At 39.2% G+C, this 25,934-nt stretch overlaps 2 protein-coding genes across 2 annotated transcripts; one reads left to right on the plus strand and one right to left on the minus strand.

Annotated features, from left to right (window-relative positions):
• Nucleotides 1-1,514: 1,514 nt before the first annotated feature.
• Nucleotides 1,515-13,185, minus strand: nfkbie (nuclear factor of kappa light polypeptide gene enhancer in B-cells inhibitor, epsilon). The gene is made up of 6 exons (XM_058379391.1): nt 12,486-13,185; nt 8,108-8,210; nt 5,897-6,107; nt 3,493-3,581; nt 2,921-3,169; nt 1,515-1,888 (listed from the first exon to the last, which is right to left on the minus strand). Exons 1-6 carry the CDS (start codon nt 12,833-12,835, stop codon nt 1,823-1,825), a joined length of 1,068 nt encoding a protein of 355 aa, XP_058235374.1. The 5' UTR covers nt 12,836-13,185; the 3' UTR covers nt 1,515-1,822.
• A 2,837-nt stretch (nt 13,186-16,022) lies between these two features.
• Nucleotides 16,023-24,227, plus strand: tmem151ba (transmembrane protein 151Ba). The gene is made up of 3 exons (XM_058378695.1): nt 16,023-16,275; nt 16,380-16,562; nt 20,544-24,227. Exons 2-3 carry the CDS (start codon nt 16,488-16,490, stop codon nt 21,819-21,821), a joined length of 1,353 nt encoding a protein of 450 aa, XP_058234678.1. The 5' UTR covers nt 16,023-16,275; nt 16,380-16,487; the 3' UTR covers nt 21,822-24,227.
• Nucleotides 24,228-25,934: the final 1,707 nt, after the last annotated feature.

Below are 25,934 nucleotides of genomic sequence, written 5' to 3' on the forward strand. Positions count from 1 at the left end.
AGCCAAACCTGATGCCATGATGTGGCAAATATGAGATCTTTTAGCAAAAACCTTTCAAAGGGAAACCTTTTTTAGCTTTTGCAGAAATTTTTTTTTAGATACAACAAACATACAACACAGTGATATGTACATCTTGGCAAGTGTGGATTAAATTTCTATTGAAATCCTTGGTTAAACCATTAAAATAAATGTCCATAAACTGTTTCCTGGTTAATTATTGTGAATTGCCCAGAAATACCGGTTTTCCAAAACAGTTCAAAAGGAAACAATGCACTGTAATAACAGGAGCACAAAGAGAAAAAGAGAAAAAAAAAACAACCTACGTAACACAAACACAGTTGCTCAAGCTTCCTAGATGTTCGGATCATCTGCATATTAATTCAAGCTTGAATAAAAATGTTACAGTTTATATTATTTACAGAACGATAACTACTAAAATAGGTATATATTTGCAAAGAGTGATCGTTTTGTTGGACCCTGTATTTAAGATTAACATTTATCACTGAATATCCTTTCTACATGGCAGTCTTCTTGTTTAACAACAATTTTAAAAACAGCTCGATTTCCATCGCTGGCAGCTGATCTACACTAAACTCAGTCGACAAAGCACACTTTACAGCAATAACTATATGCAAGGAAAACGAAAGGAAACAAAAACCAGGACTGCCACAGAACCTTGAGCAAAAAAAACCTCTTGGCTGATAAACTGAGAGATCAGACTTTTGTGTCAGGAGTATGTTTTAATATACATCTGGCATTCATCTGCATTTATTTCAACTCTGAAGTCACGCACTGCAAAAGTGATTTCCAGATGTCGCAGGAAATGTTGAATTCAGTGAGAAATCAAGTTTACACATCTTACCCACAACAAAAACACTGACTTTTTATTTTTTTGTAGTTTTGCACTAGGTGGCTAATATCGCTAAAACAAAAAAAAAAAAAAGAAAAGAAAGTGTATTTATGTAAATACAGCAAATATACAATTATGCCTGTTATTTTACAAATTGTTTATTTCATGATATACTGTATTCATGGAAAACTGTGAAAGTATTACGTGTTTGCCACATGAAGCTCATAATCTTGGTTTATGGCTAGCAGGGGCGCTCTAATATTCGGCAGAAGTGGCTTTTTTTTAACAAATTCAGTAACTCCACCATGAGCATGATGTGCAGCCAGTGAAATTCTACTTGAGTAAAAAATACTGTCATTTACAACAAATTCTAAGTAACGTATAACCTTAACATTAGTTCACACCTGCTGAGTCAATACCAGAGTTCTGTACATAAGAGAAAAGATAGCGTTTAACAAAAGTTTGAAGAAAAATGGAAATATATATATATATTATATATATATATTTGAAAACCTTGCTGCGTGAAGTCAGTTTCAAGCACAATCAGGCATTTCACCAACTCAGAAAAGTTAGGCTTTAAACCCTGATTGTGTTATTGATTTCTCATCTGTGCCTCCTCCTCATACTAAGTGCTAAATTTGCTTTCATAACCTAACGTTTATTATATCTGCTTCCTTTATATTATGAGGTATTTCAATGTTCCAGCTAGGTGTTTATCATCATCATGTGCGATATTGAACGGTTAAGAAGAAACCACCAGAAGACAGAATGCTCAAAAATCTAGAACCATATAAAAAAAATATCTGATTATCATGCGGAACAAATTTGAAAAATAAACATTTTTACCCAAAACCTGTGTATAAATTAAACAACGCCAACGTACATCAACATTCAAAATAGATGAGCTTGTAGAAAGTAAAGCTAATTTGAATGTTAAGAAGTCCCCAGAGTTCACGGACAGCAGGGACGCGCTCAGAAATTCAAGCCAACAATTCTGCCCATGATCTGGATGTCATCGAACGGCAGTAGTGCAAGTATCTGAAAGGGAAAGACAAGAAGGAAAAAGGTTCAGACATAGTGCTGACACACTCACAGTGACCCACATTCAAGCAAATGGCACATGAACAAATCTGATACAAATCTACAAACACAGACACTGTTCATGAATCACTGGTTCATTTTCCCCATCGTTAGAACGAGTTGTTTTTTTTTGTTTTGTTTTTTTCTCTGATAAATCTAGCATCTCATTTACATGATGGCCAGCATATGAGGATAAAATAGGTGCGCTTCAAGTAAACCATATGCCACAGCTCCTCAGTGATGCGTCACTATTTTGATATAATCTACCTACAACAGGCTTGATAAATCAAGCGTTGTGATAGAGGAGAGTGAAGCGTTTAAGTATTACCAGCGTTCACTTTTTACTGATGGGGAGAAACCCACAATTCATACCAACCTGTAAAACCATCAAGATTTGCTTCATACGGCAAACGTTATTCGACATTATTATACTAGGGATTTCAAGTGGAAGGTGAGAAATGAGCGGATATTATATTCAAATGACTAATTCTTATAAAACTAGAGCGTTTCAAGGAATTAAGGTTGTTCATGTTGTGCCACTGAGCTGTTCCGAAAAAGTGAACTCTTAGAATTCGGAGGAAGATTTCGACACAAAAATCTGAATCAGTAATGATTCTGAGTTGCATTACGTTAGACTGAAAAAGTACAAATGCCCTTTCACGGGTGTAGCAGTTACAGGTCATGTGGCTTAGCGGTTCTGACACGAGGAAGTGAAAATCATTCTTGGTTTAAAAAATTTTTTTTTTTTTTTAAAAATGGGTACAATGGTGTCTCATCATGCTAGTAACTACCAGGCTGCAATCTCAAGATCTGGCCACTTCTACAAGACCCTTTAATCGCTCCTTTCAATGTTTCGACTGGATGGTGCTTCACTTTGGAATTATTAAACACAAATAAACCGTTCATATTAAGGAGAAAGTGCTTGATCTGTGCCTAGAAAGGTTAAACATGTGACTTGTTGTGTCAGTGTCCAAATCAATAAACCCTTACATCGTCGTTGCCGTCAGCGAGATCCAACGCGGTCTCGTCCTCGATGTTACGGATCATTTTATCAGCTCCTGCCTGGCACAGGTGGCTGGTGATGGCGGCGTCTTGACGCCCGACTGCCAGGTGGAGTGCTGTGCAGCCGTTTAGCATAGCAGCATCTACGTTGGCGCCTTTGGTTAGCAGCAGTGTCACTGCATCCACATCATGCAGCTCCACAGCCATGTGCAGTGCTGTTTTCCCACTCGTTCCCTCCTGAAGGAAGACAGGGTTAGCATAAGAAAGCAGGGTTACGGCTTGAGATGTGTTTATATAAGAATTATTGCCAAGAGATTAGTATTTGTTAGGTCTAAAGAAAAGAAAAAACAGTATGCTAAGTTGGGTGGACTAGAATATTTCTATATCCTCATGCTTCCTATGAGCTGTCACTGCACTGGTATATAATGAAACTGATGGTATGTAAAACTATCCTCTTTGAGAAAGGAGACACAAACAGGTATTGCAGCTCGTTTTAACTAATCTTCCAGAGGACTAAAGGGTATTTTTAGAACAGCATAAAAGCTCTTCTCACTCCTCACCTGGAGGTTCAGGTCCACACCTTTCCTCATCAGCAGTTTCATGATTCGGTGATGTTTGTGCAGCGTAGCAACATGGAGGCAGGTCAGACCTGGTTAAAAAAAACCCACCTTAATGGTGCATTTATTTACAAAAACAATAGAACAATAGATCTAGTGTCCTAAACTTTATACTACATCACAAGGCTTTAGGCACTACTGATCTGCAACACAATCAGGTGTAATGCTGGTATATGGGACTAGCAATCTAATCTCAGATTAAAAACCTCACAATCGCACATGACAGGGTGGTTTGAACGCACCAGACCATTACTACCTACCCCACGGCATGTCCTGAAGACTTGATCTCCTCTTACACCACGGTAATTTGTCTATCGCATTCATTTCATTCATTAAAGAACAATAAACTACTATTGGCAGCTTAGTGTTATGTGTAATTGGTATGGAATGTCCACACGACAAGTTAGTCTGTGTTGTCAGGTACAGTATAACAGCTATAAACAGTTGTTCCTTCACCAGGTTGTCTTTTTTTCCCCCCTCTATCTTGAAGTTTACAAGATGTCATGTTACAGAAACCGGAAAGCAGAAAGTCCTTTGTCCTGAAAACTTCCCTGTGGCAGAAACTCACTAGCCGTTACAAAACACAGACACTCCTTCCATAATCGTTACATAAACCCCGTCCTTCGCCGTAAATCGATGCCTTTGTTACATAACGCATTTTCAGAAAATCTATTTAATATTTTAGCTGAGATCACATGGAGCGTCTACAGACTGTTGCTATAGAAACAATCTAAACCTTTTACCTGAATTCTTGCCAGAACTTCAGTCAGAGCTGTTTTAGTAGCAAATTAAATCAACAAGCTCATAAATAAAAAACCTATGACGGGTATAAATCGCTAACCTTTAACTTAAAAACAAAAGAACAACGATGTTAAAACCTGCAACGTCAATGCGGATGTTCATTCCAAAACCTTTGCACAGACTTCCCTGTTCCATTATTGCTGTGTTTCTGAACGTTTCTAAAAGCAAACGGAAAAAAACGATTTCACTCTCTCAATGCCAGCACTTAATGCACTATACTTAATATCCTTTTTCCAGTGAAAGTTGCCCTGATACACAGAAAACTTCAAAGCAAACCAGAAGGAGACAGCATTAAATAAAACCTTTACCCAAGAATCTCAGTCTTGCGCTTTCGATCTTTTTGCTGCTTAACTGCTTAGAGGGAAGTGAACCAATCAGCCACATATGAATGCACACACAAACATCAGTTTATCGGGTATCACGTAGATCACTTTGTAGGTGTTTAATCACCAAGTAAAAGATCACCGGTTGCTCTGTGAAGTTCGAAACAGACCTTAATAGGATTGCTAATGAATGGATATTATTGAGACACTGGATCATTCTCAGTACAGCATTATTGCTGATGTGGCAGTATGTGTTATAATGGTACAATCAGGAACAGATGTGCTGCTGGGGTTTATTTATTTATTTATTTATTTTTTAAAGCTGGGGGTTTTATGGTTAGGGTTTTGTGGGGGGGGGAAATCGGCTAACTGGAACAAGAAACTGAAACTGATTGGGGACGAACTGATCTATTTGATGAATTTATAAAACTGCTTTGTGACAGAATTAAATTGAAACTGAAAGGCAGAGGACGTTTAAGGCACTGCATGTGGGAGAAAGATTGGTCTTTACGTAGAAGTGGACTGACAAACTTCAGAGAAACAGCTGCTGAGAAACTAAAGTGGCCTGTATGGTAGCTGGACCTCACTAATTGGCCAACGAATACAGACACATGGCAGGTTGAAGTCAATAACCAGACATATCAGTTAAGGAATAGACTCAAATTATAAACTTAGTGAGGGTGAGAGTGACAGTGATTTTATCATGGGTATGGGGGTTTCAGGCATTCCGCTCTGCGTCATATCTAAATGCGATAAAACCACTGTGACAAAAAGTGTGACAAAATTGATATGATAAAATCCGGTGTATTAGGAGAAACATTCAGCAATTATTTGGCCACAAAATATAGTTTGTTAACAGTAACCTCTGTTGCCAAGCAACAAAATGTGTTCCTCCTTATAGTCCTGTTTGGTGAATTGTTCAGTAAGTGCTCAATAAGAGCAGTGATGCTGCGCCTTCTTCCCGACAACAACCACCCATTAAATCAGACCAGAAGTGTCACCACTCACAACAAACATACTTCTCTATTCGTGAGAATTATTGCGGTTAACTTCCTTGCTACAGGATCCTTATGGTTAGTCTTGTCTCTGTTGGGACATTGTATATTACACAGAAAAGCTGTTGCACAAGAGAGCTTGGGATGCTCTAGGCAGTAAAATATAGCTGCTGATTTTTTCATGCTTTTCAGAGATATTTATTAAAGGGTAGTTGGCTGCAGCATTACCTCTCCAGTTCTGTGTCTCGAACACTGGGGTGAGCATGGAGGGCGAAGCCTGACGAATCATCTCATTAGCACACTCAAACCTTCCGTGCTCGCAGGCCACATGGAGCGGTGTGTTTCCATCCTGATCCTGAAGCTCTAGACATGCACCGTTCACCACCAGGGCCTTCACCACAGCCACCTGGTTCAGGTAGACGGCCAGGTGCAGTGGGGTCTGAGTGAGAAGAAAAAAAATCAGTTCAACAACAACGCTTTACAGTGGTAAAGTACTAAATCTGTGGTCAATGCGATATTTTTGACCAAGCTTTCTACAAGTACATTATTACAGACATTTAAAGAAATGATGTTACTAATAGGCTTTTCTGAGGGCATCATGGTTTGCAGGCAAGTTGAATTGATCTAAATCAAAATACAGTGCTACAGGGTTTTTGTTGATGTTTTCTAAATTGTTTAGAAAAATGAATATGGTATAAAAAATAAAACTACACCTGACACCATACAAAGTTATAATCTACAATAATTTTATTTGTATAATATGATGGACATGTAACATGTAAAGAAACCTTTTTTAAACATAATTAACCATTTGTTAACATAGTATATTATAAAACTTGAGAAAGCATGAGAGCATGAATATTCTTATAGACATATTTTCACACCATGTGACATGAGTGACCTAATTAAAGGGGATCTGTTAACCACTCACAAACCACTCGTGTACTATGGTAACTCATCCCATGTCTTGAAAGCAGATGCACAGAGTGAACCAAACTGAACAGACCTCGGCAGAAAGAGAGCAGCGCTTCACATCTTACTCAGTGTAAGAGCGTGTGCTTGTCATGCTGAGGTGTTACTGACTAATCCGACCAAAGCCCCGAGTCGATTACGTGAATTTCGGTAAGCTTTGTAAATGTAATGCTACATTTCCATTAGTCACATGATTAAGTGCTGACTTCAACACGTTTGATTCTCACTTAATGCTCTTCTTTTTCATGACACTGCAATGACCATCCATGGTTCTTGCACATGTTCGGATATAGCATACTAACAAACGTCTGTCGATAAATTAAACGCATCTGATGTTCTTCTTACACACAATGTGATCAATGTATTTTCAAGAAATAGCAGAATAAGTCTGGAGCAGGTATAAAATTCTGACATGTGATGGAATAAAAGGAAATACACAAATCATTAAAACGCCTACCTAAAAGCCTTTAACCTACATAAGTGAACTTTACATCACCCATTCATTTTTATTCTTACTTTTCAATACAATTTCCTTTCTCCAGAGGTTGTCATTTGTTCTGAGTCAGACTACAACAACAAAACCTCCTTCACTGGAACCTTAAATCTTATTCCAGCAACTTTCTGCAATTTCTCAGGGCAGAGGGGTAGAAAGGTACTGAAAGACTCTTCTGAGTAAACCTCTCAGCTATCAAACGTACAGAAGGAACATGGAATCTAATTTTGGCTAAGGTCTAATGTACACAACCATGACAGCTTTTTTTATTAGTATTATTATTAAATATTTTTGCTCACATTCCTCTTTGCCACAATCTCTTGACATCAGTGTGACAAGCACTGACAGATGTGAGAGGAAAAAAAAATCCTGAAACACTTCTCAAAAATAGAGCTATGATATCTTGTGTTTCCTTAAAATAAATAAATTTATATACACCCACCCACACAGATACACCCCTATTAGCTACTCCACCCACACATATCATTGTACACTGAAATAACTCAGATAGCATTGAACTCCTCCTCATGTTATACCTTCAGAACCTACAATAAAATCTTGTGACAGTATTGTGGTAAAGTTAATATTTGTTGAAAAATGACCTATTAATCACTGCAACTCATAGCACATGTCTTATATCCCCTTTCAAGAATTTTACTCAACTTGGGGAAAACTTCACTGCTGAGGGAAATTAAATGCTAAAAAATCTCTGGAATGGAAAATATGATAGAAGTAGCGTTTTTTGAATAAATTATGGAAATGTGTGAAACCCCTGAGCTTGATGACATGTTTCTTGCTTAGGGTGGAGTTTCCCTTACAACAACATAAAAAACAAAAAAACGCCATAACCACTAAAAATCCTGAAAAGCACGGACCTAACGTTTCACACTTGCTAGCTGTGTTACTGAAGGCGAATGCAGGAGACCAGAATTGTCAAATCCCATGAAAGTGCAGGTGGATGCAGGAAGTGTTACCTGATAGAGATTATTCTGGATGTCCAGGATCTCTTTGGGGAACAGATTTATGAGCTGGTGGGTGAACGTTTCCAACTCATGGATTATAGCCAAATGGAGATACCTGGAGAGGAAAGGAACAAAATAGCACCGGGTTAAATGGTGTATAGAAATAAAGCTGTCCATTGACTCTCCCCCATTTGAATAAGAAGACCACACACCAACATTGGAAACTGTTTCACAATCGGTGACGCAGAACAAGACGGAGTAAATAAATAATACTAAGAAATTCTTCACACCCATGCGAGCGGTTCAGTTGCGCAACACTGGAAGTTTTCTACACACCAAAGTCAGATCAGGCCACTCGGCTCAGTGAGGGCTATATCCGGTTCTTGGAAAACCAGACTTTAAAAATAGAAGAGGTTTTGAACAAAGTAGTTGAATTAAGAACCCCCAGATCAGGTGAAACATAACTGTCCTCATTCAGAACACAGAGCAGGAAGCCAGCACTGTGATAAGGAGGTTAAAGAGCACAAGAAACAGTTCACAACCACAAAGACATGACGCATTAACAGAAGCTGCTTGAGATGCATTTTCACTTAAAATGTGCTGTTAATATATAAACAGTGTGTGTGCGTGTGTGTATATATATTATATATATATATATATATATATATATAGATATATATATATATATATATATATATATATATATATATATATATATATATATATATATATATATATATATATATATATGTATGTGTATTGGGGGGGCACATTTCAGTTTTAGTCCCCCTAAAAATTCTTATGAGCAACACGTAACTGAAGCTCTCTCTCTCTCTCTGTCTTTCAGTACACACTATCCTGCTCATAGTATATTTGGAGCTCATCCAGAGAACACTCAATGAAGTGGGAATACACCCGCTTCATCACAGAGCACCATGTGCATCACATACACCACACTCACACACACACAGGGCACTTTATCATAGTCGATCCACCTACTCGCTTATTTTTGGGATGTGGGAGGGAACCGTGAAGCATTTTTTTCAAATTCCCTTTTACGTTTTAAAGTATTGTTTAAAGGGTCGATCCTTAAGCAGACTTCCTGTTTCACTGAGGTATACATGTGAAGTGACACACTTGCCAAAAAATCCCTCAGCCATTCATCAAGTATATACAAACGAAAGGAGATAGAAGTCTGCTGACCTTATGAATCAGACAATGACTGATTCAGTGAAAATGCCCATATCTTTCTAATTTTAGGCTAATAGTCATGATTGGAGATTTTCTAAATTTACCATTAGATCCCACTTCCAAGTCAGTTAACTATTTTTCTGTGCCAGAAGAAAGCCTTTTTCTTTAATCTATCCACAAATATAAAGATCTGGAGTGGATATATTTATAAAGCTTTTCCCACATGACCACTGATTTAAACCCCAATGAAAACCTATGAGGTGACATGAAGCAATGCAGGAGAAGTCACATTTCTGTAGACGGCTGCAAAAACTCCTGCTAATATGTGCTAAGTGTTGCTTTTTCTTTCTTTCTTTCTTTCTTTTTTTTTTCTCTCTTATTCCCAAACTTTAGATTACGCTACGGAACCACAACTATTGAACCTTGTTATACCACCTTTTTACTAGGGGTGCTGATATTTCTGGAAAATAGGACATGCCTAAGAGCGATGATACTTTATACATATACTGTCAGTATTAGGCAAGTACTGTTACTAAATCTTTAATATGACATAACGTGAACATTGACCCCTCGTGTTTCTGATAGTGATCCAAGGTATAATGCTGCCATCACCACATCTGTCAGTTTCTTAACAAATATCAATCAGTTCATAACAGTGACGTTTTTTTGCCTATATCTGTCGTTTTTTTTTTAACACCACAGCTTCAGTATCAAACAGGAAGTTGCTCTTAAAAAAAAAACAAAAAAAAAAAACCCCAAATATAATTCATACAGTAGCGCACCGGCCAAATGAATCATGTATCAATGAAAAATGATTTCACTTTCACAAAGATAATAAATACAGGGAAGAACCACAGGAATTTTTCAGAGGTATTTTGCCAGCAGCCCTGAAGTGAAAGTCCTTTCCAGAAGTGAGAAATCGCTCCTCCTGGATAGAGCATTTGGGGATTTCATGATCTCTCACAGCATTGATAATGGCGAAGCTGAATGTTTCCTCTTGGCAGAGTAACAAAGAAATAAAATGAGGCTGTTCTGATTGCAGATGGACCTTGTTGAACATGAACCCTCACTAACTCTTCCTCTTCTTAACACCTGATCTAGTTTCCCCAGAAACAAAATTTCAAGGAACTCCTAGACCAGGGCAGCAGGGTTAGCTTTTATTTTTTTTGCTGTACATTGACTCACACGTTCATTTCTCACCTTGCTTATAAGAGCACAGAGAGCAGTGACAGCCCATATCTCTATTATTTATACATACAGAAGCCTGATCTATTACTTCAGTGGCTGTGCATAATGACATACTGATTTCAGTCACTCCAGTGGAATAACTCTAAATGTCAGACAGACGCTGCTCCAAATCAGGCTGAGTAATATGCACGTTGAAAAACTTGCTATAATTAATCAACGTATTACTGCGACTTTCTATATCATTATTTTAATACTGCACTTACAAATGTTTCCAAAAAAACAAATTTTAGTCGACAAGTGTGCATGTGTTGATACACCAGCCATCCAAGCCCTTAAAACAAAAGCTCTTTTTGCAGCAATGAGGTATCTGAATGTGTTTCCAGCAGAGTGCTGAGGGAAATTCCGCTGCCAATGTATACTTCTGCTTTCTTGCGCAGATGCGCCACAGATAAGCAAGACAGAGTTTCTAGACGTGTGTGTGTGTGTGAGTGAGACAGAGAGAGAGAAAAAGAGGGTGAGAGATAGAGAGAGACTGCTTGCACTGTTAGATTCAGCAAACTTCAACGTAATCAACACATGAGTGTGAATCATTACAGACATTTCACTAGACCATAAAACTACACACATGGACAATAGTGGAGGTATAATTGGGTATATCTATATCCTTTTAACCTTTATCCTTATAGAAAAACAGAATAGGCATGCATCAGTTATTTGTATGCATGATCACAAAATTGTATGTTTCTGTGCTGCATCAATTCTGTTCAGTCAACAAATCGATTTGTAATTGGCTTTTTTGTTACGATTTGCCTGTTTTAAGAAAGATGGATGTTATTATCTCAGCATTGCAAGCGCTGCCTACCAGAGAGAAGTTGCAATGGGTAATTTTGGCAACAAACAGCACAAAAAAAATCCCCCAAATAGGCCACTTCACACACCCTGCTGTCAGTTGTGCCCTGCCAAGCCATGATTAGCCTACATGAGATCATGACAACTGAAACAGCACTTCCAATCTCAAAATGTAAACGCCCATTCATCACTTTTGGACTTTTAAAAAAAAATCCCAGACCATGTCTGTTCCTTTCAGTGAACAAATTACATTATTTCAAGACAACTGTGACCTTGGACTCTCATCTGTTAAGACAATTCCCAAATGTCTGTACAAGTCATCCAAGGTTATTAATTTTTTTTTATTATTATTATTATTATTTTTAAATCTTCACAAAGTCCAGGTGTAACCACAGGTTCTCATCCTGTCCATGCATTCTACTTAAGCTTCAAATCATTTCAACCAGGGTATGTCAATAGTGTGTAGTGTAATGTGTGTAGTGTGTGTGTAGTGTATTGTGTGTAGTGTAATGTGTGTATTGTGTGTAGTGTAATGTGTGTAGTGTAAAGTGTGTAGTGTGTGTAGTGTATTGTGTGTAGTGTATTGTGTGTAGTGTAATGTGTGTAGTGTAAAGTGTGTAGTGTGTGTAGTGTATTGTGTGTAGTGTATTGTGTGTAGTGTAATGTGTGTGTAGTGTATTGTGTGTAGTGTAATGTGTGTAGTGTAATGTGTGTAGTGTGTGTGCACTGTGCACCAAGAAGCACTGGAGGTCTCTGACTGCATGTTTGAGCTCTTTTACTAAACCCTCAAAGTGTGGTCTCTTACCTTCTCTGACAAACAAGTTACCTTTAAAGCCTATTCACTGAATGTCTAAAGTAAGAATCTATTCATTCTATAATACATATTCCGTCTTTAAACCGTTCATGTGCAATAACAATCAGCCAACCCAGTCGTTTTTGAGGATCAGCGGAATGTGGTGGTGGTGCTCAGAAGTTTCCGTTAACATTACTTATGCTAGCTAGACTGCTCAGGAAAACTAAAGATATCTGAGTGTACATTTCACCCCTCTCCCCCAAAATGATACTTAAAATAGTCAGAAAGTAAAAAGCATTTTTAGTAATCTAGCCTACAGAAACAAGAGCGCTATCAAAGGTCACGAGGTAAATGTTCTTGAACACCTACGTGTCTCCATCTTCAGTGACGGTTGCTAGCAGGTTTCCCTCCTCCTCGGTGTAATCCACTGTGTACTGGCCCTGCTCGGGTCGAGTCCCCGAAACGCTGCATTTACCCATAAGATCGCTCAGACTTTCTGAGGTCAGTGATGAAGAGCCATAAGACGAGTCCAAGCGCTCATCTGTGATGAGTTTGTCCTGCTCTTCTCTCCCGCTTTGATGATCCGGTACCGAGCTCGTGGTGCTGCATCGATCGTCTCTGGTTAAAGACCTAAAGGATTCGATACCGGAGTCGGTTCTGTTGTCCTCCAGCATATCGAACTTGCTTTTCTCTTCCCCGTCGCCTCCGCTTCTCTCCATGATACTTTTCGGGATCCTTTTTTTTAATCACAGCACTGATTGATTAATTAATGCACAAGGAGTCGCACCGTGTGTCGAGAGGCAAAGCGGAATGCAGTCAATGCGCCGCGGCGAAAAGAGACCAGTTCGTTTTAATGGTTTGTCGTCGTCGCTGTTGTTGTTTCTCATTCCACCTCCAGTTCTTGTTTTCTCTGAAATCGATGGTACAAATACATAAAGAGCAACAGAGCGCGTTCATAACCGATCTAGGGTGAGAAAAGAAAAACAAGCAGCGAGTAACAGACTCCGAAAAATGACTGACTTCACGAGTTTTGAATGTTACTAGTTACGCGGAAGCAGCCAATGGGGCGGAGCTTATCGCGACTACACGGAAGTCTTGTGGGACACGTGATACGTGATCGCCCAGGTCTCCTATTTCACACACACACACACACACACACACGGTTGATAAATGAAGACAAACTACTATAGTGACAATATTATAAATGTGTCTGTGCTTCAGTTGTCTTTCATATAAAATTGGCGATTTTTGTTGTTGAAATTTACGATTAAGTCATTAGTCGACATAAATCCAAGGCTAAGACAATTCCACATTTTTGCATTGATCTAAAACTATTCAATGATTTTACATGATCTACTGTATATTATATTATATTATATTATATTATATTATATTATATTATATTATATTAACGCTCAACTATACAGCGACTGAAAAGGGCCTCCGATTTAAGAGTTTATTTAAAGGTGTTTTTTTTTTTTCCCTATGAGCTATATTAGTCGGATTATTAATAAATAATCCGGGTCTTTGAATGCCACGCTGTTTCTGTTGGGATTTCCCAGTTGGGAGGGGCAATGTGCGCACTATAGTCCATTAATGGGCTTTTCTCGTCGTCATGGTAACCATGGCAACCGAAACAAACCCTTGGAGTTCTCTGTGATCTGTGACATTTATCATTCTTTTCCCCTTTTTTCTTCTTTTTGTTTATTTATTCAAGGTTTTAAAATCATTTTTTAAACAAAACATTTTAAAATAAAATGGTAGACACAGATTATTCTTCTTCTGTTATTATTATTATTATTATTATTATTATTATTATTATCATCATCATTATGGCCATTTACCCAAGGAGCCTAATCAAAATGCAAGCAACAAAACTGTAACAGTCTACACCTAGGCATAATGAATAACCATTATGTCACAGCTGGCAGCAATTCCCCCCCCAAAATAAACATGGGACATTTCCTGAATGTCATTCCGGTATAAACTGGAGTTGACCCGTACTTTTCAGTGATTTCTGTTCTTAAAAAAAGTAAACAATGGGCTACAAAAACATCGTTGCGGTTCTTTATTGTGGAAATTTTAATTGTTTTGCTTTGAACGAATTCTCCGTTCTGGCCAGTAGGAGGCGCTGTAGCATCAGTTCAGATGTGTGACACGGTGGGTTACTACATTCATCCCTTCACACAGTGTATTTGGTAAAGTCAAAAGCTAAAGGGCATTGATATGCATTGAATGATATATTAAGCTGAAGACATGGGGTAAAAACAACTTAGGTTAAATGTCAAACCATATTTTGGTCAAGTATTCGCTTTTCATAACGGTTAGAAAGGACCGATGAAGTGTGAATTAAATGGGGTGTCTTATCCATTCTCTAAGCCATTTGAGCATTTGCTATCTATCTATCTATCTATCTATCTATCTATCTATCTATCTATCTATCTATCTATCTATCTATCTATCTATCTATCTATCTATCTATCTATCTATCTATCTATCTATCTAATATCCAACAGCCCAGTGTCATATGTTAAAACCTACATATGTAAGTTTCTGGGAACTACCATTTCTCAAGAGCTGAATTGGGAGTTCAACATAAACTCCATCCTCAAAAAGCCCAGCAGAGGATGAACTTTCTGTGCCATTTTAGGAAGTATGGTCTGCCACAGGAGCTGTTGGTACACTGCAGTCTTTGAATCCGTCCTGTGCACATACATCACTGTGTGGTTTGGTACAACCACAAAACAGGACAGATACAGACTCAAGCAAACAGCAAAAACAGCAGATAAAATCATTGGTGTTCTTCTGCTACTCTCCATGACAGTACTCAACAAGAACTAGGAAATGGGGGGTGGGTGTTCACTACAGACCCCTCACACACTGGACACAACCTTTTTCAACTACTCCCATCTATCTAGGTGCCAAAATACACCAAAATTGCCAGGCGCAGGCAATCACCCTCAAAGACAGCTGACCAACATGCTCTTTACAAACTTGGTAAACTTTACTTTACATCTATATACACTGATCAGACATTATGACCCACTGCCTAATATTGTGTTGGTTCCCAAAACAGCCCTGACCCTTCGAGGCACGGACTCCACTAGATCCCTGAAGATATGCTGGCACCAAGATGTTAGGATGTTAGCAGCAGCTCCTTCAAGTCCTTTAAATTACGAGGTGGGGCCTCCTCCGGGAACACCCCACAAGAGCTGCAGTTTTGGAGATGCTCTGATCCAGTTGTCTAACCATCGCAATTTGGCCCTTGTCAAACTCACTAAAATCCTTACGCTTGTCCATTTTTCCTGCTTCTAACACATCAACTTTCAGGACAAACCTGCTGCCTAATATATCCCACCCACTAACAGGTGCCATGATGAGGAGATAATCAGTGTTATTCACTTCACCTGTCAGTAGTCATAAAGTTATGCCTGATCAGTATATACTGTACTGTAAGAACAGTCACCACTTTATACCAGTATGGTACACACACTATTGCTGCACTATTATGCACTTTATATACATTTATAACCTCTCATAATCTGTATATTGTTGACTTGTATATTATTTTCTGCTTTACACTGTTTGTAAATTAAATGTATAGTCTAGTTATTTAATATCTGTACTTTTGAGGGTCTCCAACAGCCAATGCCAAATTCCTTTTGTGTCTAAAAACATTATTGGCCATTAACCTGATTCTGATTAGCTTTTTAAGGTTTAATTTATAAACATATTTTTTTCCCTCCATGAATTAATGCCTATCTACAGTCAGATGCAGGAAGTATTCTTAAGTTGTCTCAAAGGATTTTACAATAGGCAGCATCAAAAGGCGAAAGCGTTACCATGGTTACCACCTCTCAGTAAACGATGGGTGAGATGCTAGCAAGCTCCGCTAGCTGTCATGCTAATGCTAGCCTCATTCTCTCTCTCTCTCTCTCTCTCTCTCTCTCTCTCCTGTCCTGTTGTCACCTGCGCGAGACCAGCTCATCTCTTCACATCCATCTATCCAGCCTTGGTCATCACAGCGTTATCACTTTGAGCTTTATTTGGATTATTCTTTACAAATCCTGGCAACTGTAACAGAAATATACAATGCTGCTTTTTCACCTTTATACACGGGTTAGCCCCCCCCCCACCCCCTTCCAAACACCAAAAACAGGTAATGTCCATATTTTCTGTTTTCTCTGTAATAGTATGTCATAGCATGGCTAACCGTTTCTTATTGCTTTTGTTGAAGTTTTTTTTCTTCTGTTTGTTGTGAAGGTGTAATGTGATGTGATGTGATGTGGAGCTCCGCGCTCGCGCCCAAGCTTCAGTCTCCTTATCAGTACCATCATCAGTATCAGTCTCATCATCAGAGACATCGTCCCCATGTCTCCAGCATCGTCCGGGGCAAACAACACCAATTCAGTTCCCCATGACCAAACAGAGAGAAGGAGAGAAGAGGTGAGTCTTAGTTTAGCATGTTGTCATTCATGTTGTCTTTTTTTTGAGTGCAGAAAACATTGAGCTTCTTAAGAAATTCTTCAATTATAGTTGCATCTACATGTATATCATCTTCATATACAGAAGCCTATAATGTGAATAAATAAAAAAATAAATGCAACTTGGAGCTGCATGTCATCATGTCACCAGACTGCTGTTTTGTGTGTGTGTGTGTGTGTGTGTGCAGGTGCATGTGTGTGTGCATTCAAAAAATCAGCTCAAAAATCCCTTTCTCAGTTGCAGTGCTTGTCTTTCTGTTTCTCTCAATTGTTTCTTGATCAAATCAGTAAGGACACGCTTTCTTCATGATACAGTTTCAGTGCCAAATGAGGCTCTTTTGTGTAAACACTACAGCCTTTGCAGTGTTGATCATGTGGCCAGAAAAAAACATTTTGCACCATTTTGCAGTTTTCTGTATGCAGAGTGACATACTGTGCTTTCTAGACTCTATGAAAACACATACTCATGAAAGTTCACCAGGATATGGACTGAAAATCAATATAGAAACCTGTTAGGTGAAGGTCAGGACAGCAAGAAAAGACAACACATGAGTCAAGAGTCCTCAGTACAAACTGCCAGTTCTTTTCATTTACCGATAATCCTGCTTCCTTGTTGACTTTAGATGCTGTCTCTATTGCTTTAATTTGATCTGCCTTTAAATGTGTCACAGGACAAATACTCATCAGGACGTCATCCTTTCGTCATGACAAAGTTTGCGCTTTCCCGATAATTTCCCACATGTTGTTCCTGGCGTCACTCCTAGTCTATCCCTGGATCCGTTCTCTGATTTACACAGGCACATTATTTCTATATGATCCAATAATAAAATTAATCTGATTAAAAATAAACTGCAATTATTTATAACACAGCCCCCAAAATGTTGGCGTGTTCACCCTCAACTTGAATAAAATGACGCCCCAGATATCGCCCTAAAATAATCTGCTGGAAAATGGGCCGTCTCACTCAGCTCACTCCTCAGCACACTTAACAGAAGCAACAACAGCTTGCAGAAACAGAGAGGAACTTCACCGCAAAATCTGAGCCCAAGCTGCCAATATCACAGACGCTTTGTTGGACAGATTAGCAGCTTTAGAATGCAATCCGGATTTGTTAGAAACTGAGAGAGCCAGCGCAGCTATTGCTGATTTCAGTGGGAAATTAATCCAGACAATTTCACCAGCGCTGAGCAGAAAAAAAATCTATTCTTTTAGGGATGGTATTATTTCTCTTTCTCTTTAATGGGTATTTCATGACAATGGACATTTGCTCTTGTTGGCTCATATCATACTTATTCCTCTCTGCTAAAGCAAATGTATGCCTTTTAGAAAGACTTTAATGTCTCACTTATGGGACTTATGGCAATTATAGGCAAATAAACATATCAGTTAGGCATGGTTCACAAATCAGTATTGCCTGGTTTAGTCCACAGTACTGTGTGATCTTGAGAGGATTCTTTCATTTATTTTCTTTAACACTACTTCTGACAAAAGAGTCATCTGCATGCCAAATCACAGGTTTATATACATGCTTTCCTTCTAATACATTGTTGTCTTCTAAAGAAACAGCATTGTATGGCAAATGCTCCTCATAATGAAGTCTAAATGAATAACTTAATAAATAAGTACATAATTATTCATATTGGTCCATATTGGAGTGTTATCACTTGGATGTAAAGCCGTTCCTTTTAGTTTTCCATCACCAGTGTTTAGGATGAATTAGGTTTTTTACCTTTTGGTTCCTCAGTTACATGAGAGCTGGATTTTTTTGTCATATTAGAAGAAAGAAAAAAGGAGAAAGAACAACTGTTTAATGTTAACTGGAACTCTTTTTCATTTGCACAACATTAAATGTAACTGTAAATGAAAATAAAAATGACACAGTCACTCTTTAATAAATGAAATAAAATGTCATTCTTGCAACTTGCTGTGGTATAAGACAAACACCTCGCTGTTTTAGGGTGGTAACAGTAACCACGCTTCGCCTCATTGTTCATATCATGGGCAATGTCAAATATTTTCTTATTCTTATTCTCTATTCTTAGAGGCTGCCTAGATAGGCCAACACTGGGTAGTGTTTGTTTTCCCACTACAAAGTCTATAAGATTCAGAAGGCAGACGAAGGAGAGCTGTTCTTAGGGTCTTCTGTTTTTTCCTTCTCGGAGATGACGGTCCTGTACGGATTCTGTACAGTGAACATGAAAGTGTGAACAAATGCAAGAAAGCTAGTTAAAGGCCTGAGTAAAAAGGCAAGACTTTTAAAGGTGATGTGTTGATGACTAAACACACTTTCGCTCGATCTGATTGTAATTATGGGAAATAATGAAAGCTAACAGCTACCACTAGCTAACATTATTTGGGAGCTTGTTCAAAATCAATTCTGTATGGGAGGCAGTTGAATGAACTTTGGACATGTGGTCATTTTTGGGCAAGTTTGATCGTTTTCATTGATTTTTTTTTAATAAGAGAGTTTTTCAATCTGTTGGATGAATGAAGTAGTTCTTAATGTTCCTGATCGTTTAGGAACAAAACATCTTGACGTCATATTGCCTGTGGTTTAGCAGGTTAATGAAACTCATTTGGCATTTCAGTGTGTGTTCTAAGTGAGAAATATACATATGTCACTTGAAAAAAAAAACAAAAAACCCCTTATTATTAGGGTCAGTAAGGACTGAAGGAGACTGAAGACAAGAATCAGAGTTCAGCCATGACAAATTTCAGTCGAGGCTTATATAACCTGCTCCCCCATTTCACACACATCTCACTTTATAGCACAGTCTGCTCCTCTCATCAAAAGCTGCGATCACAAGCCTGTAAGTTGAGATGAAAGTGAAGGATAATCTCACTTAGCTAAGCGCCGTTTGCACACTGCATAATTGTGAACAAGTGAAGAGTAGGAGCCATTTGTCATGGATTCTCTCCTTTCCTGCTGGGTAGGCACTGGGCTGGGAATAGAGGTGGGGGGTGATGGTGGTGTTGGGCTGGGGGGTGGGGGGTGTTATAGGCTCATGTGACGAGGTAGAGAGGAGAGTTGTGGAAGAGCAGCATCAATTATTTAAAGCTTGCTGCTGTGTGAAGAACCCAAACAGCCCTGGCTTGCATGAACCAACACTTTGGTTATATCAGGATGCTTGAATATCTGAAGCAGCACATCTTACTGGGTGGCAAGTGGATTTGAATCATTCTTTAATCACTTTGCCTCTCAATGATGGGGGTTCATTGTGGGAAATTCCGTGACATTTAAACACATTGGTTCTTAATAAATTTCCCATCATTCAGAAGAGATGATGAAGCCCCCTGGATGAGTCACCTAGGACTTGTTACTAGACCTTCAACATGACCTGGATGACTGAAAACCTCCACAGACAATCGATTTCAGTATGGTTACACAATCATTATTACTCCTGACATATATTCATTTTCCAAAATGGTCATGAAGTCATATATTCAGGGGGTTTATTAATAAACTGCTGTGTAATAAGCATGCATGTGTCACAAATCTTTCCTCGGTCTGTGTCAGCTTAGTATGTGTCCTGGTGTGATGGGAGATGGCACTTCTCCAGTGATTTCTTTCAAATACAAAACCTTTTCCATTTGAAAACAATGAGTACTTATTTTCAAGGTCTATACAACCTTTTGACAAGCCCACACGTTGACACATCATGTTTTTGTTGTTCAGAAGACACTCAGACTTGCTGTGGTGTTCTACACAAACTGTTCCTTCTACACAATGATAATGCAGAATAAAAGTGCACCAGTCTGATGACGAGATGAAGGAAGTGAATCACACTGATGACTTACAGGAGTGCTCTGTGTGTACAGTAAAACATATCCACATGCTAGTACAAATAGGTCAGTTGAGTTTTGCTGCCTCGTACATGTCTCTGAAAGATTTGACTAAATAACTACCCATTCTCTTCTCCCCTCTCTGTTTTACCGTATGCAGCAAAGGCCCCAGCAGCAGTCACTGGTTGAGGCACTGTGGAGGGAGTCACACTGGAAATGCCTTCTCCTCACACTGCTCATGTATGGCTGTGTGCTCGCTATGACATGGTGCTGCCTGGCCAAGGTGACGCGACTCAGCATCGAAAGTAACCTCAAGAGCAGGTCGACGGTGTATCATGACAGTGCCTGCTCTGATGGATACATCTACATCCCTGTGGCATTTCTGTTCACACTTTATATGCTGTACTTGGTGGAGTGTTGGCACTGTTCCATGCGCTTCAACCTGCAGTATAAAGTGGATTTGGAGAGTATAGTAGAGCGGGTGCAGCATATGCAGCAGGCCACACCGTGCATCTGGTGGAGGGCCATCGGTTACCACTATGTGCGACGCACACGTCATGTGACCCGCTACCGCAATAGTGATGCCTACAGTGCCACACAGGTGTATCATGAACGGGTCAACACACACGCAGCCGAGGCTGAGTTCGATTATGGAAACTGCGGTGTGAAGGACGTCTCCAAGCAGCTTGCCGGCATGGAAGACTTCCATATCACCAAGCTGCGCTTCACCAAGTGCTTCAGCTTTGCCAACGCAGAGTCGGAGAATTCCTATCTGACACAGAGAGCACGGTTCTTCGCAGAAAACGAGGGGCTAGATGACTACATGGAGGCTCGTGAGGGCATGCACCTAAAGAATGTGGACTTCAGGGAGCATGTAATGGTTATCTCAGACCAACTGCCATGGTTTTTGAGGCGCTGTGTGTTTTGGATAGCAGCGGTGATGACGTTCTCTTGGCCCTTGCGCATTCTCACCGAGTATCGCACAGCTTATCTGCACTACCATGTGGAGAAGCTGTTCGGCTTTAATTATTTACACTACTGCCACCAAATCTCCAGGGTGAACACAATCGATAGCACCGAACTAGAGTGGCACATCCGCTCCAACCAGCAGCTGGTGCCCAGTTACTCTGAGGCTGTGCTAATGGATGCGAACGTGTCTGGCCGAGACTCCTTCTCTCCCCAGAACTGTGAGCGCTGCCGTCGGGCCTTGAGTGGCTCGTCCATTTTTTCTCGCAGTGCCCTCAGCCTTTTTTCACTAGGTCATGCATATGGCAGCCTGAACGAAAGCTCTGCCCCAGAGCACCACCAGCCATCTCCTCCAACCTATCAGGATGCATTGCGCTTCCCTGTGCTGATTGTGCACCGCAGTGATGGTTGCCTCAGCCATGAGCATCGCTTACTGCATCACAACGGCTCCTGTGTGGAGACTTCCTTATGACAGATACAGGAAGTACTGAAAAACCTTTCAATTCAAAGAGTGAATGGAACTGCTTGTGTCAGTCTAGTATTATTATGATGGAAAAACTTAGTTTGGCCAAGTTTGATGAGTACTGAGAACTTTTCTGTCCGTGTGAGCAATGCATTACAGCAAGCTGATGGAAAATGACACAGCTAGCTTCCTGCAGGCCAGCTTATCTTTTTTGCCATGATAGTTCAAGCCTTATTTAATCTAGGAAAGAAATACTAGTCTCGAATCTGAATCGGTGATGGCAAGTAGTCATGAACGGAATTTATTCCAATGATAAAAATAACTTTACGCTGTTCATGGATGGAGTCATCAAAATGAAGTGAATGATGGAAAATGAAACATCTAGCTTCCTGAAATTATTATGCCCTATTTAATATAGGAAACAAATACTGTCATCTTGACACTGAATCAGTGATGGTAATTTGTCACGAAAGGAGTTTATTCCCACTGGGGGAAAAAACCCCTCTGATCCCTATGTTACTATGGATAATGGATCATTATATGAATTAATATAAACATCAAATTTGCTAATAAAAATGTATTTAGAAATGATTAAATCACTTGAAATGGTAACATCTGTGCAGCATAAAAGCAAATTAAAGTTTCAAGGCTGAAAATGTGAAGAATATAAGTAAGAACGCAATTTTCACCTTCAGTATTCAGTATTTTATAGATGTTAATTAATATTGTGTAATTACGCATAAACGTAGTTAGCTAACACCCACAGATTTTTGTTTTATTACATTAAGGTCACCAAATTTATGTCATTTGAACAATATTATCTATTAACAGTATATTAAAATGTATAATTTACTGAAGGATAATTTCTTCATTTCAAAGGATTCATTTTCAATCAGCAGCAGTTAATACAAACAGAAGACCTTTGACCAGCAGAAGAACTGGACTACATCAATCATTTTTCTTCCAAACTTATTTATAGTGATTTAAGCCTCATTGTAGATCATTCAAAACAAGCAAGTGTATGGACACGATTTTGAGGATCAAAATAATTTATTTATTACATTTGATGCATCTTTTTGCATAGTTTATCTTTTAAACAACATCATTTTTTGATATTTTTTGTAACAAAACCATTCACCTGGAATTTTGTTTCCCTGTGAGAAATGCTTCCATTTTTTAATCTTTAATTTTTTATTTTTTATTAAAAAGAAGAATCAGCACTAGCACTATATTTTGAGGTGCCTATGTGCTAGCCATTTTATTCTGTGCTGTGTTGTCTTGACTTGTGTAGTCGGTGCCGTCCAGATTGCTCTTGTGATTTTATACTTGTGATTCTCTTGTTTAGTGGTATGAACCTGAACTGTGGGTTTTTAAAAAAAAAAACTTTGTGCTATACACTGTATGTCAGTCAACTGGTTTGTAAATGTGTAAAATTGTGAATGTGTTCAATACCGTATTAATTAACAGGCTTCCCAGGGCCCCTATGATGGAGGAGCCCTCAGTGGTGCTGGAGTAAATGAGTAAACAATAAAAAATTACACTGACTAGGCATAACATTATGACCACCTGCCTAACAGTAGCAACAGTAGCTCGTCTGTTGGATCGGATCACACGGTCCAGCCTTTGCTCCCCATGTGCATCAATGAGCTTTGGCTGACAGTGACCCTGTCCCCGGTTCACCACTGTTCCTTCCTTAGACCACTTTTGATAGATACTGACCACTGCAGACCGGGAACACCCCACAAGAGCTGCAGTTTTGGAGATGCTCTGATCCAGTCGTCTAGCCATCACAATTTGGCCCTTGTCAAACTCGCTCAAATCCTTACGCTTGTCCATTTTTCCTGCTTCTAACACATCAACTTTGAGGACAAAATGTTCACTTGCTGCCTAATATATCCCACCCACTAACAGGTGCCATGATGAGGAGATAATCAGTCTTATTCACGTCACCTCTCACTGCTCATAATGTTTTGCCTGATCGGTGTATATATGTCATAAAAGCAATTTCTTAACAAAGGCTATCTCTCTGTAGTGAGCTACAATGCAGGGTCTTGGGTTCTGTGAGTGTGTGGATGGAGGGCAGACGGAGTTATGAGAAATGGGACAGTGTCGAGTCTGAGTTACTTTATGAAAACATAATAAGCTACTTTCACTGGATAGCTTTGGAATTGTGTCATTTCTGGAATGCAATAAAAAGTAATGCTGATAAAATATGAACAGTGTGATAAATGTGTGGAATTGATAAATGTGTGTTTCTGCAGGGTGGATGGTCAGAAACTGTACGCTGTTCATGGATGGAGTCATCAAATGGTCATTTCTTAAAGTGGTTAATCTGGGAGAAGCAGTAAAGTCATAATTACACAATCAGGGAAAAAACAGTGATCATCTATTATAATTACAGCGCAGCAGAGTTACAGGCTGTAACTATTTTTGAGATGAGAAACAGTGAGAACCTGAGAGAAGAACTCCTACTAATGGGAGTGGAAACTATAATAGGCATAAAACACATGGTATTTGTACATATTCTACCATTGCAAATGAAACTATATGTTTTTTCTAATTTATCAGCTGTTTTATTTACTTTTATTTATTTATTCTGTTAGGAATTTGTCTCTGATTTTCTCCCAAATTTAATCTTAGCCAATTCCCACCCACTGCTTAGGTCTTCAATAGATATCAACCAGCGAGGGTGCTTTCTCCAAGTCACATGAAGCTAGTCAGTCACATCTTTTAGCATCATGGTGGAGTAACACAATTAAAAAAAAAAGCACATTTCTTCCACATTTGTGAGTGCACGAAAGCTCGTGTTTGACTAGTGTTGCTGTGATTGACAGGGGAGAGACAGAATGCCACCATGACCTGTTTGCTTGGACTCCCAGCCACAGATGGCTGTGGCATCATCAGGATTCAAATTCATGATCTCTAGATGATAGGGCTAATGCCTATTTGTTGCACCATTTGGAAGCCCTGAATGATAGCTTATTTAAGACTTGGCATATATATAACATAAAACATAAAACACATAGTGAAACATGAATACATTGATGCATCTGGAGTCAACCCCAGGAACACTGGATGCACAACTCGCACAGTAACCTGAGCTCATTGATCCCTGCTGTGCCACTGCGCCACACCAGGATTATGATAATATCATTAAATCATAGTAAATGTAATTTGATCAGAAATGACATTTGATGTGTAAATGCATTATTATAGATTTTGCATCTTGACTGGTTGTAAAGGCTTGTAGAATAAAAAGCTACCTTAGTATAGATGAGATGTAAAATACAATTGACAAGAAAAGATTTATTAGTTTGAACCAGAGACTTTTTCACTTACATCCATGTACATGTAGGAGAAAAAGCCTTTATGTATCACCTCCAGCCATTTAATTTACACTGAACAGGCATAACATTATGAACACCTGCCTAATATTGTGGGTTTGAACTCACAATCTTCTGATCAGTAGTCCAACATCACCACTGAGCTCCCAGTGGGTTTACAAGAAGTATGTAAAATAAGGTTCCTGGTGCTTTCTCTGCCGTGATTCCCAGATGAGGGAACTAACCCAGCCTCTGAGGAGTTAACTAGCGCCGGACTCAAGCTCAGATAAAATGCGTCAGAAATGGCATCCAGTCAAAATATGTGGCTCAGATGATCCTTTGTGGTGACCCTGAAAAGGGAGCAACACCAAAACATCGGCAAGGTGTAAAACAGCTGCCAAAGGGACTTCATGTATATTTAAATAACTCAGATTACTGACTGACCTAGTCCCAGTGTTTAAAGTCTAATATACACTGATCAGGCATAACATTATTGTGTTGGTCCCCTTTTTGCTGCCAAAACAGCCCTGACCCATCATGCACTGTGTATTCTGACACCTTTCTATCAGAACCAGCGTTAACCTCTTGACCCTGTCATCGGTTCACCACTGTTCCTTCCTTGGACCACTTTTGATAGATACTGACCACTGCAGACCGGGAACACCCCACAAGAGCTGCAGTTTTGGAGATGCTCTGATCCAGTCGTCTAGCCATCACAATCTGGTCTAACACACTTATGGTAATGTGCCCAGTTCCTGCCTCACAAAGGACAGACTAGAAAAGACAGCACACTAATGTA

This window comes from Hemibagrus wyckioides, linkage group LG25 (assembly GCF_019097595.1).
Source record: "Hemibagrus wyckioides isolate EC202008001 linkage group LG25, SWU_Hwy_1.0, whole genome shotgun sequence".
In the NCBI taxonomy this organism is placed as follows: Eukaryota; Metazoa; Chordata; class Actinopteri; order Siluriformes; family Bagridae; genus Hemibagrus; species Hemibagrus wyckioides.

What these genes read in the sequence shown, in the direction of transcription:
- nfkbie (XM_058379391.1), bottom strand. Translation starts at nt 12,835, where the DNA reads ATGGAGAGAAGCGGAGGCGACGGGGAAGAGAAAAGCAAGTTCGATATG. An exon ending in GTCACTGAAGATGGAGACAC is followed by an intron (nt 8,211 to 12,485) that starts GTAGGTGTTCAA and finishes TTTCCTCTCCAG; the next exon opens with GTATCTCCATTTGGCTATAA. An exon ending in TCGCTGACGGCAACGACGAT is followed by an intron (nt 1,889 to 2,920) that starts GTAAGGGTTTAT and finishes TTTCCCTTTCAG; the next exon opens with ATACTTGCACTACTGCCGTT.
- tmem151ba (XM_058378695.1), top strand. Translation starts at nt 16,488, where the DNA reads ATGTCTCCAGCATCGTCCGGGGCAAACAACACCAATTCAGTTCCCCAT. An exon ending in CAGAGAGAAGGAGAGAAGAG is followed by an intron (nt 16,563 to 20,543) that starts GTGAGTCTTAGT and finishes TACCGTATGCAG; the next exon opens with CAAAGGCCCCAGCAGCAGTC.